The sequence below is a fragment of the Punica granatum genome, chromosome 4 (assembly GCF_007655135.1).
Source record: "Punica granatum isolate Tunisia-2019 chromosome 4, ASM765513v2, whole genome shotgun sequence".
Lineage (NCBI taxonomy): Eukaryota > Viridiplantae > Streptophyta > Magnoliopsida > Myrtales > Lythraceae > Punica > Punica granatum.
Window position 1 is genome coordinate 26,924,377 of NC_045130.1, and position 13,855 is coordinate 26,938,231.

The 13,855-nt window shown below is 37.1% G+C and overlaps 2 protein-coding genes across 4 annotated transcripts; one reads left to right on the plus strand and one right to left on the minus strand.

Moving 5' to 3' along the window:
- Positions 1-662: 662 nt before the first annotated feature.
- Positions 663-9,285, plus strand: LOC116204546 (malonyl-CoA decarboxylase, mitochondrial). Of its 3 annotated transcripts, none has more exons than XM_031536686.1 (16): positions 663-1,145; positions 1,396-1,511; positions 1,627-1,717; positions 1,810-1,936; positions 2,026-2,209; positions 2,847-2,991; positions 3,070-3,160; positions 4,717-4,775; positions 4,855-4,929; positions 5,029-5,112; positions 6,008-6,189; positions 6,542-6,670; positions 7,935-8,007; positions 8,492-8,577; positions 8,754-8,838; positions 8,997-9,285. In XM_031536686.1, exons 1-16 carry the CDS (start codon positions 1,062-1,064, stop codon positions 9,027-9,029), a joined length of 1,644 nt encoding a protein of 547 aa, XP_031392546.1. In that variant the 5' UTR covers positions 663-1,061; the 3' UTR covers positions 9,030-9,285. The 3 variants fall into 3 exon arrangements, with proteins under 3 accessions (XP_031392546.1, XP_031392547.1, XP_031392545.1); XM_031536687.1 differs by having other exon boundaries at positions 1,402-1,511; positions 4,852-4,929; XM_031536685.1 differs by having other exon boundaries at positions 664-1,145; positions 4,852-4,929.
- Positions 9,286-9,502: 217 nt separating this feature from the next.
- Positions 9,503-11,552, minus strand: LOC116204547 (chaperonin-like RBCX protein 1, chloroplastic). Its single transcript, XM_031536688.1, has 6 exons — positions 11,305-11,552; positions 10,857-10,951; positions 10,160-10,277; positions 10,026-10,042; positions 9,878-9,940; positions 9,503-9,760 (listed from the first exon to the last, which is right to left on the minus strand). Exons 1-6 carry the CDS (start codon positions 11,507-11,509, stop codon positions 9,686-9,688), a joined length of 573 nt encoding a protein of 190 aa, XP_031392548.1. The 5' UTR covers positions 11,510-11,552; the 3' UTR covers positions 9,503-9,685.
- Positions 11,553-13,855: the final 2,303 nt, after the last annotated feature.

Genomic DNA, 13,855 nt, shown 5'->3' on the forward strand with positions numbered 1-13,855 from the left:
ACGTTTCCCACGTAATACTACCTAAATAAAAAGCTGCACTTATATTACTAACACATCTATTTTCTTTCCACCACTTTCTCACTCTCTCCTCTCTTCCTATATCCTCTCTCCCTATCTCACCGTAAATATTATCTTTCTTTCCTGGTTTTTATATCAAATATATTTATCAATTCATTTTTAAACAAATTTATTGATCACTTAATTTGCAAATTATTAACATTGGTATAACATACCAATGTTAATATAATAATTTTTTTTAACTTAATTGACATTATTTTTAAAATTTATTTAGAGTCACGTAAATTCTGCACAAGTATAAATCCACCGGCTAAATTTTTATATTTTTGACCGCACAACATTGCGCGTGGATATTGCGTGGTTAAATGTAAGGCTGCATTTAAAAAGTTAGGTTGATTTTAAAATCATAATTTTGATTTTAACTCAACACACTACACAACAAAAATACACGTTTCCCAAGTCAAATTTATAATACCATTCTCATTTGTCTTTTTTCACAATCAAAATCAAAATCAAAATCATAATCAAAATCAAAATCATGATTTTAAAATCACACTAACAAATCAAACGCAGCATTAAACCCCGTTGGAAATCTTTCCACCAAAAATCTCAGACAAATGCGCCACGGAGGAGTACTGTACAGGCTGGCTTCTAGCCGTTTATTTTAGCTAATCCTCCCCTTGGCCGCTTTATCAGGTCGGGGCGGGTCGGGTTCAGCCGGGAGAAATGGTCGCGCTTTTGACCAGACCGGCCGGCGCCGGAGAGAGGTGACGACATGAGTGAACTTCTGTAACTGAGCTGAGCTTTCTTCTTCTTCCACTCCACCCGCGCAAACGAAAGCATCAGGCAGTCGCAAGAAAAAGACGCAATACCAGCAGCAGTAGCAATCGCGCGCGGGACGAGGAGTCAGTCCTTCGGAAGTGATTAGCCGGTTTCTTTCGATGTCTCCTCCCACACCTCTTCTTGGATCTCCCGCTCGCATGGAACCCAAATAGCACACAATCAATCACATATTCTCTCCGTTCCTTCGACTAACTCAGAGCATGAACAAGAAGGGACTGGCCATCCTAATGCGGACTAGGATGAGACCCGGCGAACCCAGCAAGCTCGCCCTCTCTCCTCTCGCCGTAAGCCCTCTCTATTCGATTTCCTCTCCGTTCTCGCCCATATTGCAATTAAGCTTTAAGCTTTCAATGAAACGTTACTGTTCCAATGTAATTTGGCTGCCTCAGTGAAATTGGTAGCAACCGGAGGATCATCAGGAATTGTTGAGAAAGTGAATTGTGGTGCTAGGAGACTTCAAAGGGTAGTTTCTTTAGATGAAAAAACAGTTTTTTTTGTTGAGGGATTCTTATGGGTTTCAATGTTTGTTTGTAGGACCAGGCTAATGAAATGAGAGCTGAAAACAAGGGAAACCAGTCCGCTGGAAGCAGCATGGGAGATGGTGGAGGGGAAGGAAACAGAGTTCTCAGCCCTTCAAGCAACAATATGAGGTATTTTTTTTTCCCTAAGAAGACAACTTTTGTTTTGTTTTGTGTTTTTTTCTTGGGTTATAGTTTTAGAAGAAATTTCTGCTGAGAAGTGTTCTCTGAGTGATGTTTATTGAAGGGCATTTGAGCAAGTGAGGGAGTCTATGCACTCTGCCATATCAATGAACAAAACTGAAGTTCTAGATACCGTTCTCAGTGACTTCTCGGAGGTTTCATCCTTAACTACATTCTCTGATTCATAATGATCACGATCGTGTTTTTTTCTTGCTGATCCTTGGACCTTGAAAACTGATCCATCCAGGGTTACTTCAGTCTTTCTCCTGAAAACCGGCGCAAACTGCTGCTGATTCTTGCCAAAGAATACGATCTTAACCGGGTGCAAGTCAGGCAACTTATAAATCAGTATCTCAGCCTGGAACTTCCTAAAGGTTAGCAAGTCATTGCCATTTGAGTGCCCATCTACTTACCAGCTCTGGGCAATGACATTTGAGGGTGTCTTGGGAATTCTCAATTCAAGGTGATGGAGCTCAAGGAGATACTGTTGAAGAAGAAGGCTTGTTATCTACTTTCTACCGTATAGAGCGGAATCTGAGACATTCTCTCCAGCCTCTGTATGAAGTTCTTTTTGAAAGATTAAACACCCACCCTGGTGGGTTGAAGTTCTTATCCATTCTCCGTGCGGATATCCTATGCATTCTCGCGTAAGGCCATCCTAGACATCATATGAAACGAACTCTTTTCATGCCATCGCAAACTGTTTGATGATTACCCAGCTGCCACCCGTCACCTCGTTACTATGTATCCATTCTTGTTGTTCTAAAGAATGCTCAACTTGAAGAAACCTGGCACCATTTACGTGCATTTACCACAGAGATTTAGTTTGCATGGCTAAATTTTGTGGGTGTCATTTCATGCAATCTCCATCTGAGCAACCATAATGCCCTTCAGAAAACTTGAAAATCTGTCCTTTAAAGGGACATTAGAATGGAATTTGCCATTGTTTGACTTCCTTTAAAAAGAAGAGTCTCTGAGTAGTTTGTGCAATATCTTATAGCCATGATGGCTTGAGTCTGTATAATTGATCTAGAGAGATAGAAATGTTTAGTGATTGGTTGAAGCTAATGTATTGGTAGATGATTTATAATTATATTCTCTTTCCGTCAGTTTAATTCATTGCTTGAGCATTGTCTACTGAAAGTGCATTGTACGGGCATGAATCCAAAATGGTTGTTTGCTCCTCTTTTTTTTTTTTCTTTTTCTTTTTTGCGCACACAATATTCATGGAGAATTGCCAAACTGCCTCCATCTAAACTTGGGCCAGTAAAACCTTTGTAACAGAGAGGATAATATTGCGTCGTTGCGAGCACTTGATTCCTATTTGAAGGAGAAACTCAGCACATGGCTTAGTCCGGCTACCTTGGAGCTACATCAGATTACCTGGGATGATTCCGCATCTTTGCTTGAGAAAATTGTGGCATACGAGGTTCTTGTACTTATGCATTGATTACAGCTACAGATAATGATTTAATTTGGATCTGTTAAGTTAGTGACGGCATTGCAGGCGGTGCATCCTATCAGCAACCTTATAGACCTGAAGAGAAGGTTGGGAGTGGGCCGTCGCTGCTTCGGATACATACATCCAGCAATACCAGGTTAGCAATGTCCATTGCATTTGCTTATCTGTTAGATAATGTTTATTCTGTCTTCTATGCTTAGTACTAGTATTTGCTTGTGCATTGCATGGGATTTCATGTGTTACTTTTCGAGATTAGTAAAAGTATATATCAAATTTAAATAATTAAGATGTATATTTGTACTTACTTATATGTAATCTCTCTTTAGAGATGCTCAAACAGAAGGATTCGTAGTTAGATTATCATACAAAACAATTCTATATGCAATATAAATAATTTCCAGATCTAATATAAACATATTAAGTATATGGAATGCCTTTAGTATAATTGATTACATGTGTCTACTAAAAAATGTTGTATATTTGTATGCTTCTATGAATTTTATAACCAAATCCATGCTGTCCACAAAGCTCTTGAATTTTTCACTAACATTTTCCTTTTTTCTACTCATGCTCTTCTAATCATCTATGAATATCATTTTATAATCGGTTCGCCTTCTTTATTCTCCCATTGCCCTGATAACTTGGCTTCTTCTATGATTACATGAATATAAGAAAATAAAAAAGAGTCGTTTATTTTTTTTTTTGGTTAAAAAAAGAGTCGTTTATTTTACTAACTTATGGACTGTAGAACAAATTTATTGTAATATAGATAAAATCTTATGTATCCTTTATAGTCAACATTGAGCTTTCACATAAATAGAAAATAAAATTGCTTACCTTTTTAATGAATTTTCTATGACAGAAATATCTGTAGTGCTTGAAAATTACCTCATTGATATTTGTTGAAATTTTATGCAGAGATTCTCTATGCTGCGATTCACTTTGTATGAAGTTTTATGAGAATGATTATTACGTATTTTAGTTAATGTTTAACCTATAATCTCAATTAAATATTTTTTTTTACATGCATTGATTATACGTGTTGATAATGAGTAGTATAATGTTTTAAATTAGTTGACACTTTAAATTATCTTTGAGGTCGGGAGCTGGAGTATATCGATTCTCAGTTACTTACGCGACGCCATTTTCCGAGATTCTAGTTATAACTCATCAAAGTGTTACTGTTTGGGGTGCAAATTGAAGGGCTATCCATTCTTTATGATTAACCTAATATACATATTTTATGCATTTTAAATTTTGTATTTGTTTGTTAATAATATAATCGAGTCTCATTAATATGTACAATTTGTGTACTAAATCTGCTGTATTATATCTATCATAAATTATTCGTCTGATTATAGTACCCTTTCTACAAGATAAAGGCTCTATTGGAAAATTTGTCACCTTTTTCAGGAATGCATTCCCGTTACTCTGATTTGCATATTGGGGATTTTTGCATGGACCAGTCTCTTTAGTTATGGGTCATGTGTGGTTGGACAACTTACCTTGTAGGATTGAACGAATAAACAATAAAGTGCTTGACCAGTAAATATATAGAACATAGTATAATCTATTGAAGTGATGAAAGTCTGAGCACCATGATCCTCATATTTGGTGGAAGAATTCAATCTTACGAGTTAAATTGAACTTATGATTTTCACAATGTATATGATGATGGCACACTCATTGCAGGTGAGCCACTGATATTCATAGAGGTTGCCCTACTAAAGAATGTGGCTCAAACTATACAGGTAGTCTTCCTTCATCTTTGCCATTTCAATTAAATATTTTTGTGGTCTATCCTAAGTATTTGACTCTTGATGGCAGGAGGTTTTATGGGACAATCCTCCAACACCTGAACATGAAGCAACATGTGCATTATTTTATTCTATATCATCAACCCAGGTTAGGATACATTTCTGGAACAGCTTCTAGTGTTTCTTCTGTAGCATTGATTCCTTACTCTCCTCAAGTTTAATATGTTGCCTTTTTTAAATTCGGCAGCCAGGCTTGGCAGGGATCAACCTAGGAAAGTTTCTCATCAAACGAGTGGTTACCTTGCTTAAAAAGGATATGCCTCAAATATCTGTGAGTATTTATGTACAAATGATAAATTCCAGCAGGAGCCTTGTAGTTGGCCTTTGAAATAGTATATACTCCTCTCTGGGGTTAGGAACCCACTATCCCTCTCGTTTGCCTGAAGTTGCTTTTATTCTTATTATTTTTTGATGACTGGATAACTCGCCAATGAGACATGATTCTGCATCACCCCAATTAGTAGAAAGATGTTCAACAAAATATTCGAGAGCTGTTGCCTGGCAGTGGGCTCGTACCTATTGCTGCACCTTATGCCCAAGAGAAATGGGCTAAATGGCCCCATCCCAGTCAGGGTGTGATAGCTAGTGCTTTGGGTGGTAGTCACTGCCCCATTACTGATGAGGCTGACTCCTTGCGATGATAGAGCCTCCAACCACCAACCCCTGGAGATTCCAGCTCTGAGAGCTCCTTTTAAAAAAGAAAAAAATCTTAGTTCTTAATGTTTAATACAATTTAGCTTTTGAAAACAAAATATATATTTTTGTTTTAGATGTTATTTAGTGATATGCAGTGCTATATGTTGTTGTCTATGATTTTATTCTCCAATCAGCGAATTGAAGAATAATAAAAGAGCCATGTAGGCTCAAAAGTGTGGTTGTTAATAGCCAGTTATAAAGTAAGGCATCTCTATATTGCTTAGGTAAACTATGTGCTGGATATTATTGGAAATCACCTTCATTGAGCTATTCTTTTTGTCTATTTCCTTGAAGGTTCAAGTATTAAATCATCTTTTCTCCAACTTTTTCAGGTCATAATTTAGATATTCTTTTGTTGAATGCGGAAATTTTTTTTTAACTGTACTTGCTCTGTTTATGCTGTTATTCTTATACATTACTAGCATGTTTTATTAATTACTGAAAAATCTGTATTTTCTTTTCTTATGAAGACATTTGCTACACTTAGCCCAATCCCAGGATTCATGCAGTGGCTGCTCTCCAAGTTGGCATCTCAATCGAAACTCGCTGAACTTGAGGCGTCATCACATCCATCAGCTGATAGATCCACTTCATCCTTTTGGGAAAACATACTCAAACAAGAAGAAGAAAGTGCCCTCTTGAGCTTATCCGAGTGAGTTACTGTTCATGATCTCTCGGCCCTAGTGATGTTCCATTAGATTGTCATTTCTTGATATTATCAATTTCAAAGAAACTAAAACACAACTTGTTTAGAAACCAAAATACAACTTGTTTACAACTTGTGAACTAAGTGCTTTTTCAAGTATAGGATGCTGGCTTGGAGGTTCTTGGATTTCGACTTGGTTACACAAAAACCCTTTTTCCTAGTATCTCTTTTTTCTTAAATAAAAGATAATTGGAAGACACTGATCAGGGCAACTTGCTGTGTTCTAAAGCTGGGAAGTGTTCTTGAAATTCAATTCCTGAACTGAAGTTCATTTCCCAAACTGACATCCCATTTACAGGGAATTTGCTGCTATGAACAATGGGATGGAAGTGATGTTGCACATTCTGACTTCAAAAAACCACGACTGGAAGAATTCACCAGAATTGCTGGCAGTATTGAAGCCTCCTTTGATGCGACTTTGTGCCCGGTAAACTATCAACATATAGTCTTTTGGGTTTTTGCTGTTAAGCCCTTTGATTTCTATGGAATTCGCACGTTGGCACTTTGAAAGCAAAATCATTTGCACAAAAAGCAGCCTGAGGAAAATGATAATCGTGAACTTTGAAGTGCAAAAATCTGACCTAACTAGCAGTACACCTGCAATATGTCCATTGCCTGGACTTGTACCAGTGATTTAGCAAAGGCAAGAATTGATTTATAGACAAGTACTACTGGTACTACAGATAATCATTATGGAGTTCCGTGAAGAGACCAGCTCCTTGGACAAGAAGTTACTAAAAATTGTTAGTGTTGTATATTTTCATTGTATCTCATTCTATTAGGCCCTTTCTCCAACTCTGGCAATGTTCTCTTTCATCACATCTTCGAAGATGTCTTAGCATATTTGGACAGATGGCCGGTACCTCATTCAATCATCGGGGCTCAGAAAAGCGTTTTTGTCCTAGTAATAATGAGCAGATATGCAAAGAAGCTTTCTGGGCAAATGCCATATCCTTTTTCAGCAACAGTCTCTGGTCCTTTTAAGAGAAAGGGATTGAGATCGAACGAATTATAACATGCTTTTATTAATTCTTTGATCAGTAAGATTAGAATGCATACACTTGCTAAATACACTATAGGGTTAAAGTTTATATCTGGCTTGTTACGGTATTATAATGTGACTTCATACTATATTGGACTCGACGAGCTATTGCCTACACTGGAGTAATTCTTTCTAAAAGCTGTACATGTAAAGAAAGGATTAAAATTAAAATAATTAAAAACTTTGTCAGTGGTTTTGCATTTTTAGATATGGACGGCTTTGTTAGTACTTCTTTTAACATGCTTTATTAGTAAATCAGAATCCCTCAGTTGCCTTTCACTGTGTTGTATAAGAGGATTGGCATGCTTTATCATTGAATCTAATTGAAGTGGCTAATAGAAACTATAAAGTGGAAAAAATGCTTAAATTGGGCAGGCAACTACACCCTTTCTAAATTATTCATGTTGATAGTTGGTCTTTGGGGGTGCTAAACACTGGTAACTGGTAAGGCAACATACATTAGTCAGTTATTCATGTGTAATGAGATAAATGTGATATGAGCGACATATCTACAAAGATGGTGCTGGAATTGATTTCAAGGGTAATATGATTCGGGATATTAAACACATTTAAGGTTGAATTATAGTTACTATAAGTTGTGCATACTAGTTTGCCCTGAAAGTTTTGAAAGTTGGTTCAATGGCTGTAGGTACCTTCTGCAAGAGAAAAAGAGAGGGAAAGCGTTAGACTCTGTTGCAAATTTTCACTTGCAAAATGGAGCGGTATGTATGTCTATGTTTTGAGTTTAATCCATCCCACATCTGATTAGCACATCAGTATTGTTATGAAGAAGATTTGACAAGTAATTAGAGACTATTAGGGTGTGTTTGTTTCAACTTAATTAAATGATTGCTTAAAAGTTAGTTACAAGATAGTTATAAGAGAAAATGAATGTAAGAAATAGGGAAAGATAAGAGATAAGGATCTAAACTACTTAATCATTAAGCAAAAAACCACTTAATGAAATAAGTAGAAAATTTTGACTTAATGAAATAAGTCATTTTTTCACTTACTGGTGCTCTTTATCTCTCGTAAAATTTTCCCATCCTTATTCATTCTTCCCTTCTTCCTATACATTTCTTCCATTAACTAATTAAGTGCTTAATTTTTAATCACTTAATTTTTCACACACCATCTTACTTTCAACTTAAGCTAAAATTTTTGGCCCAAAGAATCACTTATGCTGAAATTGTTTAATGGGAATAGATGGTCCAGAGAATTAACTGGATGGCTGACCGATCTGAGAAAGGTCTCCAACAGAGCGGGGGCATCATGGTAAATTACGTGTACAGGTACTCGTCCTACCAATAGCTTTGAAAGTTATTTGACCGGAGAAAATTCTGAACATGATCCCTGAGGTTCCCAGCTCCTTGACTGTGAGATCAGTCTAACCCATTGTTTGGTTACTATATCTCTGGGAACTCACACAGCCTAAAAAATTGTGATGTACACCAACAAAATATTGCAGGTTGGGGAATATTGAAGAATATGCTCAGTCGTATTTCAGTACAGGTCACATTCACGCTTCACCGGATCTTCTTCATCAACTTGAGGTAGTAATTTTCTTCTTGAAAGAAATAACCAGATCCACCTGACAATTTTGATCACTGTATGGCAGTATTATCTGAAATATAAAGAATCTTTATGTTTTCAATATGATTTCTTCTCGTTATTGGAAACATTTCTTGATAGTTTCTACTTGGGTTTGCAGAATGTGGATGTACAAGGTAATGGCGATGAATAGACTGTCAAATTGCTCGGAGTGGATAATATGCTTTTGGTGAATAGCAAAAGAAATAAATATATTCAAGACGCCGTATGGAAGGTGTCGAGTGGGGCTCGGATGGATATGGTAGTGCCTGTCGTTTTTATAAAAGATGACAGAGAGATTCATTGCCCTTTTCTCTGTATCAGCAAACCGAGGATGAACTGTTCCAATTGGAAAAACTGAACGTTCAGTCTCTTTTTTTTTATGGCAAATTCATCATTTTTCATCAAAACCCAATCTCCAGAGAGCTCTGAAAATCTCTCCTTTTTCTCAATTTTATCATCACGGTCGAGGAGATATGTTTGATTATGCTTTCCAATATTTGTTAGGCCGTAACAAATCTGGCGAAACATTTCCCAGGATACAAACATCGAGAACTGAAGATATTGATTTCTTCTCCAAAGGACAGTCTAAAAATCTTGAGATGGCGCAGATAATGGATTTGGATGTTAAAGACAACAGACCCAACTGGATATATCATAAACTGTCTCTTGTATACAATCACCGTATCTATCTATATAATCTCAGTTCTATCTTTACATTCCGATCAATCTATGTGTACGATTTTGCATGCGGGACCATAACAAAAGGATGCCGGTAGAAGGAGACAGCGTCCCACAACGATATTTCGATCACTTCTCGCTTTCCACATGACTGGTCTCCAACACGTAATCCCTCATCAGTCTGGTGTTTGAGTCATCCACCATCTGCGATTAAGCAGCAAACATGCAAGAAACTAGCTCAGTTTAAGTTGAAATACCAATAAATGAAAAAAAAAATGTCAGTCAGTACAACAGCAGCAATATCCCGTTCTAGTGTCTGACCTTAGAAGCTAATCGCTTCAAGTTGTCCCACTCGAAATCATTCTTGCAGTATGCAGATCGAACCTACAACCAGAACGCAATCGTTAAGCCCCTAACCATAGCTCGTGAACAGAGGAAAGCTATCGAGGAAAGGCAATATCGAACTAACCTCTAGAATGCGCAAGGCTGTTGATGATCATGATTTGCACATGGAACAACAAGGCCGTCAGTAGCACGGCAACTCAAGGATCTTTTTTATGCAGATTTGTTATGCCAAAGAAGAAGAAGAGGAGTTGATGATACCTAAGTTCTTGTGCCTTGGAGACTCCCTCATCAAATCGGCACAGAATTTATCTCCATCATTCAGAGAGTGCCTGCTGAGGAACTCAGTCAATTCCTCATATGCCTCCTTGTTATAGCTCTGCTCCAGGGGGATAAAACCTTTTTACTGCTGACAGATGAAATTGTCCAAAATGCACAAGATTGATACTGTAGTAGTTCTACGATCCATTACCCTTACTATCATTGCTAATGAACTGTATTCTGAAAGATATAAGTCGGTATATCTTCATGATCATGATCCCGCTCGTGGAGATACACTAGAAAGAAAGTGCCTTGGATGGTAGAAGATAGATTAGCATGGAATTTCCGAGTTTCTTACAAGAAAAGTTTTCTTTCTTTTCTTTTTTTCTCTTTTTTTCATAATTACTTCTTCTAAGAAATAGTACTGCTCTCGCCATGGGCTGTGTCTTAACTCAGTTTAAAATCTACAAGGAATATCAGGTTACGAAGAACGTCGACATAACTGAGTTTAAAAAATCACTTGACTGTCCTTCTCCCAACTTTCCGATCACATACTATATGGATGAAGTCCCATCTCATTCAGTGAACATCTCCACATAATGTCAAACTAGCGAAAGCATCTAATTTGTCCAGGAAGAAGCAGATGAATCGTGAAGAATATCATAGAAGAAGAAGAGATTCTAAAAATCGGTCGAACCTCGAGCTGTGCACTGACAATTCTGATAGCAATGTAAGTGAAGAACTTGTGGAGGTGATTGGCAGCCTTCGCTTCCGGCGATGCTTCACCGAAACCTGCATTTGCATTCCCATTGCAATCGCTGTGTTACTCAAAGACCGATTAACAATTGGGCCACCTCCACCTCCTCCAACAACCATCAACCGATTTCGACTCAATTATGTGAACGCCTTTCCTCTTCTAACTACTCCTACAACTACTACCAGATATACATTCAACTCAGTCTAATACATACGCTGAGCTCAACTTCCCGAACGAAATTCAAATTAAAATTATCAACCAGTCACCAGACCATCAATGATATTAGTGACTCGTGAATAAAGACCGAGATTACCGCAAAGTGAAACCTCGAGTAAACTGTAACTAGTCATGGACATTTTCCGGGAGAATTTATCAATGTATATCTTACCTGGGACGTACATTTTCTGGCAGTGAAGGCGAGTGGGAGAGAACTTGGAGCTCTTGTGCTTGAGAATTGAAATGGGATGATGATGATGATGATGATTATTATTATTATTATTATTAGATGATGATGATTTATCTAACGTTGGCTTATTATGTGGGAAGGGAGAGAACAATGGGAGTTTGGCTTGGGCAGCATAAGCACACTCCATTATTGTTCTGTTTGCTATTTTGGGTGGCTCTTCACAGTACGGTACTAACTGATCCTTTTATCTATTCCTGGAGAAAATATCTCTCTCTCTCTCTCTTAGAAATATCCTCCGCTTCCGCCCCACGTGGACAGTGCACCATTCATTTTTTGCACCTAAAAAACAAAAAAAAAAACTTTCATTTTAGTCTGTCCTTTTTTTCAGTCTCATTTTTAATTCTCAAATTTTAACCCTTTTTTCCATTTTACTCGAGTTTTTTTTTTGGGGTTCAATTTTAGATCTACAAAATTATCTACTAACTTAACTTATTTTATAATAATAATAGGATAAGAAGAAAAGTAGGAAAAATGAGAACCAATTGCATCATCATGGACAAGGGTAGTCGTTGAAGGGGTCTCGCCAGTGGCCACTACCTCCCGTTTGAGCTCGCTAAGTCCAACAAACTTGGATTGAGAGGGTGCTAGGCGCTGTCAGTGGCGTCCCTACAACCGAAACTATCACCATATTGTAAGGGGAATAACAAGAGAAACAAAAATGATAGGACAATGAATATGTATCATGAAGAATCTGGTTATTAAAAAAACGAAGGTAATTCTGAAATAACTGTTTTATATTAAAAAACGAACAAATATTGATACTTTTGGATGCCCTTTTACCATTTTTTTTTCTTTTACCATCTTGGTCCCTTAAAAATATGGGTTTGTCTAGGTAGGACATAGGATAAGCAATCACTGACTGCCATATATATTTCAATATATAATTAATGATGAAACAACTATATTTTCAATGACAAATATAACCCTTTTTTATATTTGAAAATTCTCTCTCTCTCCTATCAAATGTAATTCGCTACTGTGAACAACCAAAAATCAACTATGGAAAAAATAATTCCTAAATCCTAATCGTATATCCTTAGAAATCTAGACACTTAAACCATGAAACCCTAAAATCCTATATTCTAAAGGGATTTTTACTTAAAATAGCTCATGGTTTGTCCGTTTTATCAAATCTATCCTATGCTTTTTTTTTATCAAATCTATCACATGGTTTACTTTTTGCATCAAATCTATCCCGGCGTTATATTTTTCGTCGACATCTAACGGCCGTGCTGACGTGGCACGTGGAGAGATAGTGGGCCACACTTGCCATGTAGGCGCCACGTCAGCACGGCCGTTAGATGTCGACGGAAAAGATAACGCCGGGATAGATTTGATGCAAAAAGTAAACCATGGGATAGATTTGACAAAACGGGCAAACCATGGGCCATTTTAGGTAAATACCCCTATTCTAAACCCTAAATTAAAAATCTTAACCCTAAAATTCTAGATTTTAAATTCTAAATTATAAACACTAAAACCAAGAGGTACCCTAAAAACCCTAAAGGCCTGTTTGTTTTCTTAGTTAAAATTACAAAAATTTTAACTTTAACTTTAACTCAACACTACACAACAAAAACACACATTTCTCAAGTAAAAAATTTGAACTTTAACTTTAACTAAACACACTACACAACAAAAACACACATTTTCCAAGTCAAATTTATAATCACATCTCATTTGTCATTTTTTCCTATCAAATTCAAAATTACTTTAACTCTAAGACTAAACGCACTGTAAAAATCTGAAACCTAAAAGCTGGATTCAATCAATAAATTGTAGCATGAACATCTCTCCGCATGTGCTTATCCCATCTCTCCTTTGCTAATGTGTGTAGGGCTTGTACAATCTCTTTTTATTTTGGAAAGTCTCCTTAATGGCTCTACGCGCCCTATGTAAGCCCTCATATACGTGTCCCAATGCCGGCTTCTCATATGAATCCACAGTCCTTAATAAACATATGAGCGGACCGACAATCCGAACCACCACCGAGCAATCATTCCAAAATCTCTTTATCAAGAATGATTAATTTCTTTAACTTGTTTGCCTTTTGACATTCTAGCTTGCATGAAAACTCACTAATGCATTTCCACGTAGCTTGCAATCAGAAAAGTCGGTTTTCATGAAAGCTTTATCACTTGGATCCACTAATGCATTTCCATGTCTTCCTTTTCTATACTCATCAATGGCTCACCATATGGGTATTTGTCTCCGAAAAGAGGTATAAGACAAGGTGAGCCAATCTCCCCATACCTCTTCATTATTCCTATGGAAGCCTTGTCTAGACTTCTTTACGGGACTAAGTCACAAGGTGCCCTAAAAGGCATACAAATAAGTAGACGTGGCCCCCATATCCCACTTGACGTTTGCGGACGACTTACTCATCTTTTCAAGGGCAACCACTTCTGAGATTAACATGGTCAAGGGCATTCTAGAAAAATTCAGTTCGTGGTCTAGCCAAGAAGTCAACCTC

Excerpts from the sequence above, each read along its gene's own strand:
- LOC116204546 (XM_031536685.1), top strand. The coding sequence starts at position 1,062 with ATGAACAAGAAGGGACTGGCCATCCTAATGCGGACTAGGATGAGACCC. Across the intron at positions 1,937-2,025 it reads CAGCCTGGAACTTCCTAAAG|GTGATGGAGCTCAAGGAGAT; the intron begins GTTAGCAAGTCA and ends TCTCAATTCAAG. Across the intron at positions 4,930-5,028 it reads ATTCTATATCATCAACCCAG|CCAGGCTTGGCAGGGATCAA; the intron begins GTTAGGATACAT and ends TAAATTCGGCAG.
- LOC116204547 (XM_031536688.1), bottom strand. The coding sequence starts at position 11,509 with ATGGAGTGTGCTTATGCTGCCCAAGCCAAACTCCCATTGTTCTCTCCC. Across the intron at positions 10,278-10,856 it reads TTGTCAGTGCACAGCTCGAG|AGCTATAACAAGGAGGCATA; the intron begins GTTCGACCGATT and ends CCCCTGGAGCAG. Across the intron at positions 9,761-9,877 it reads TGAAGCGATTAGCTTCTAAG|ATGGTGGATGACTCAAACAC; the intron begins GTCAGACACTAG and ends GCTTAATCGCAG.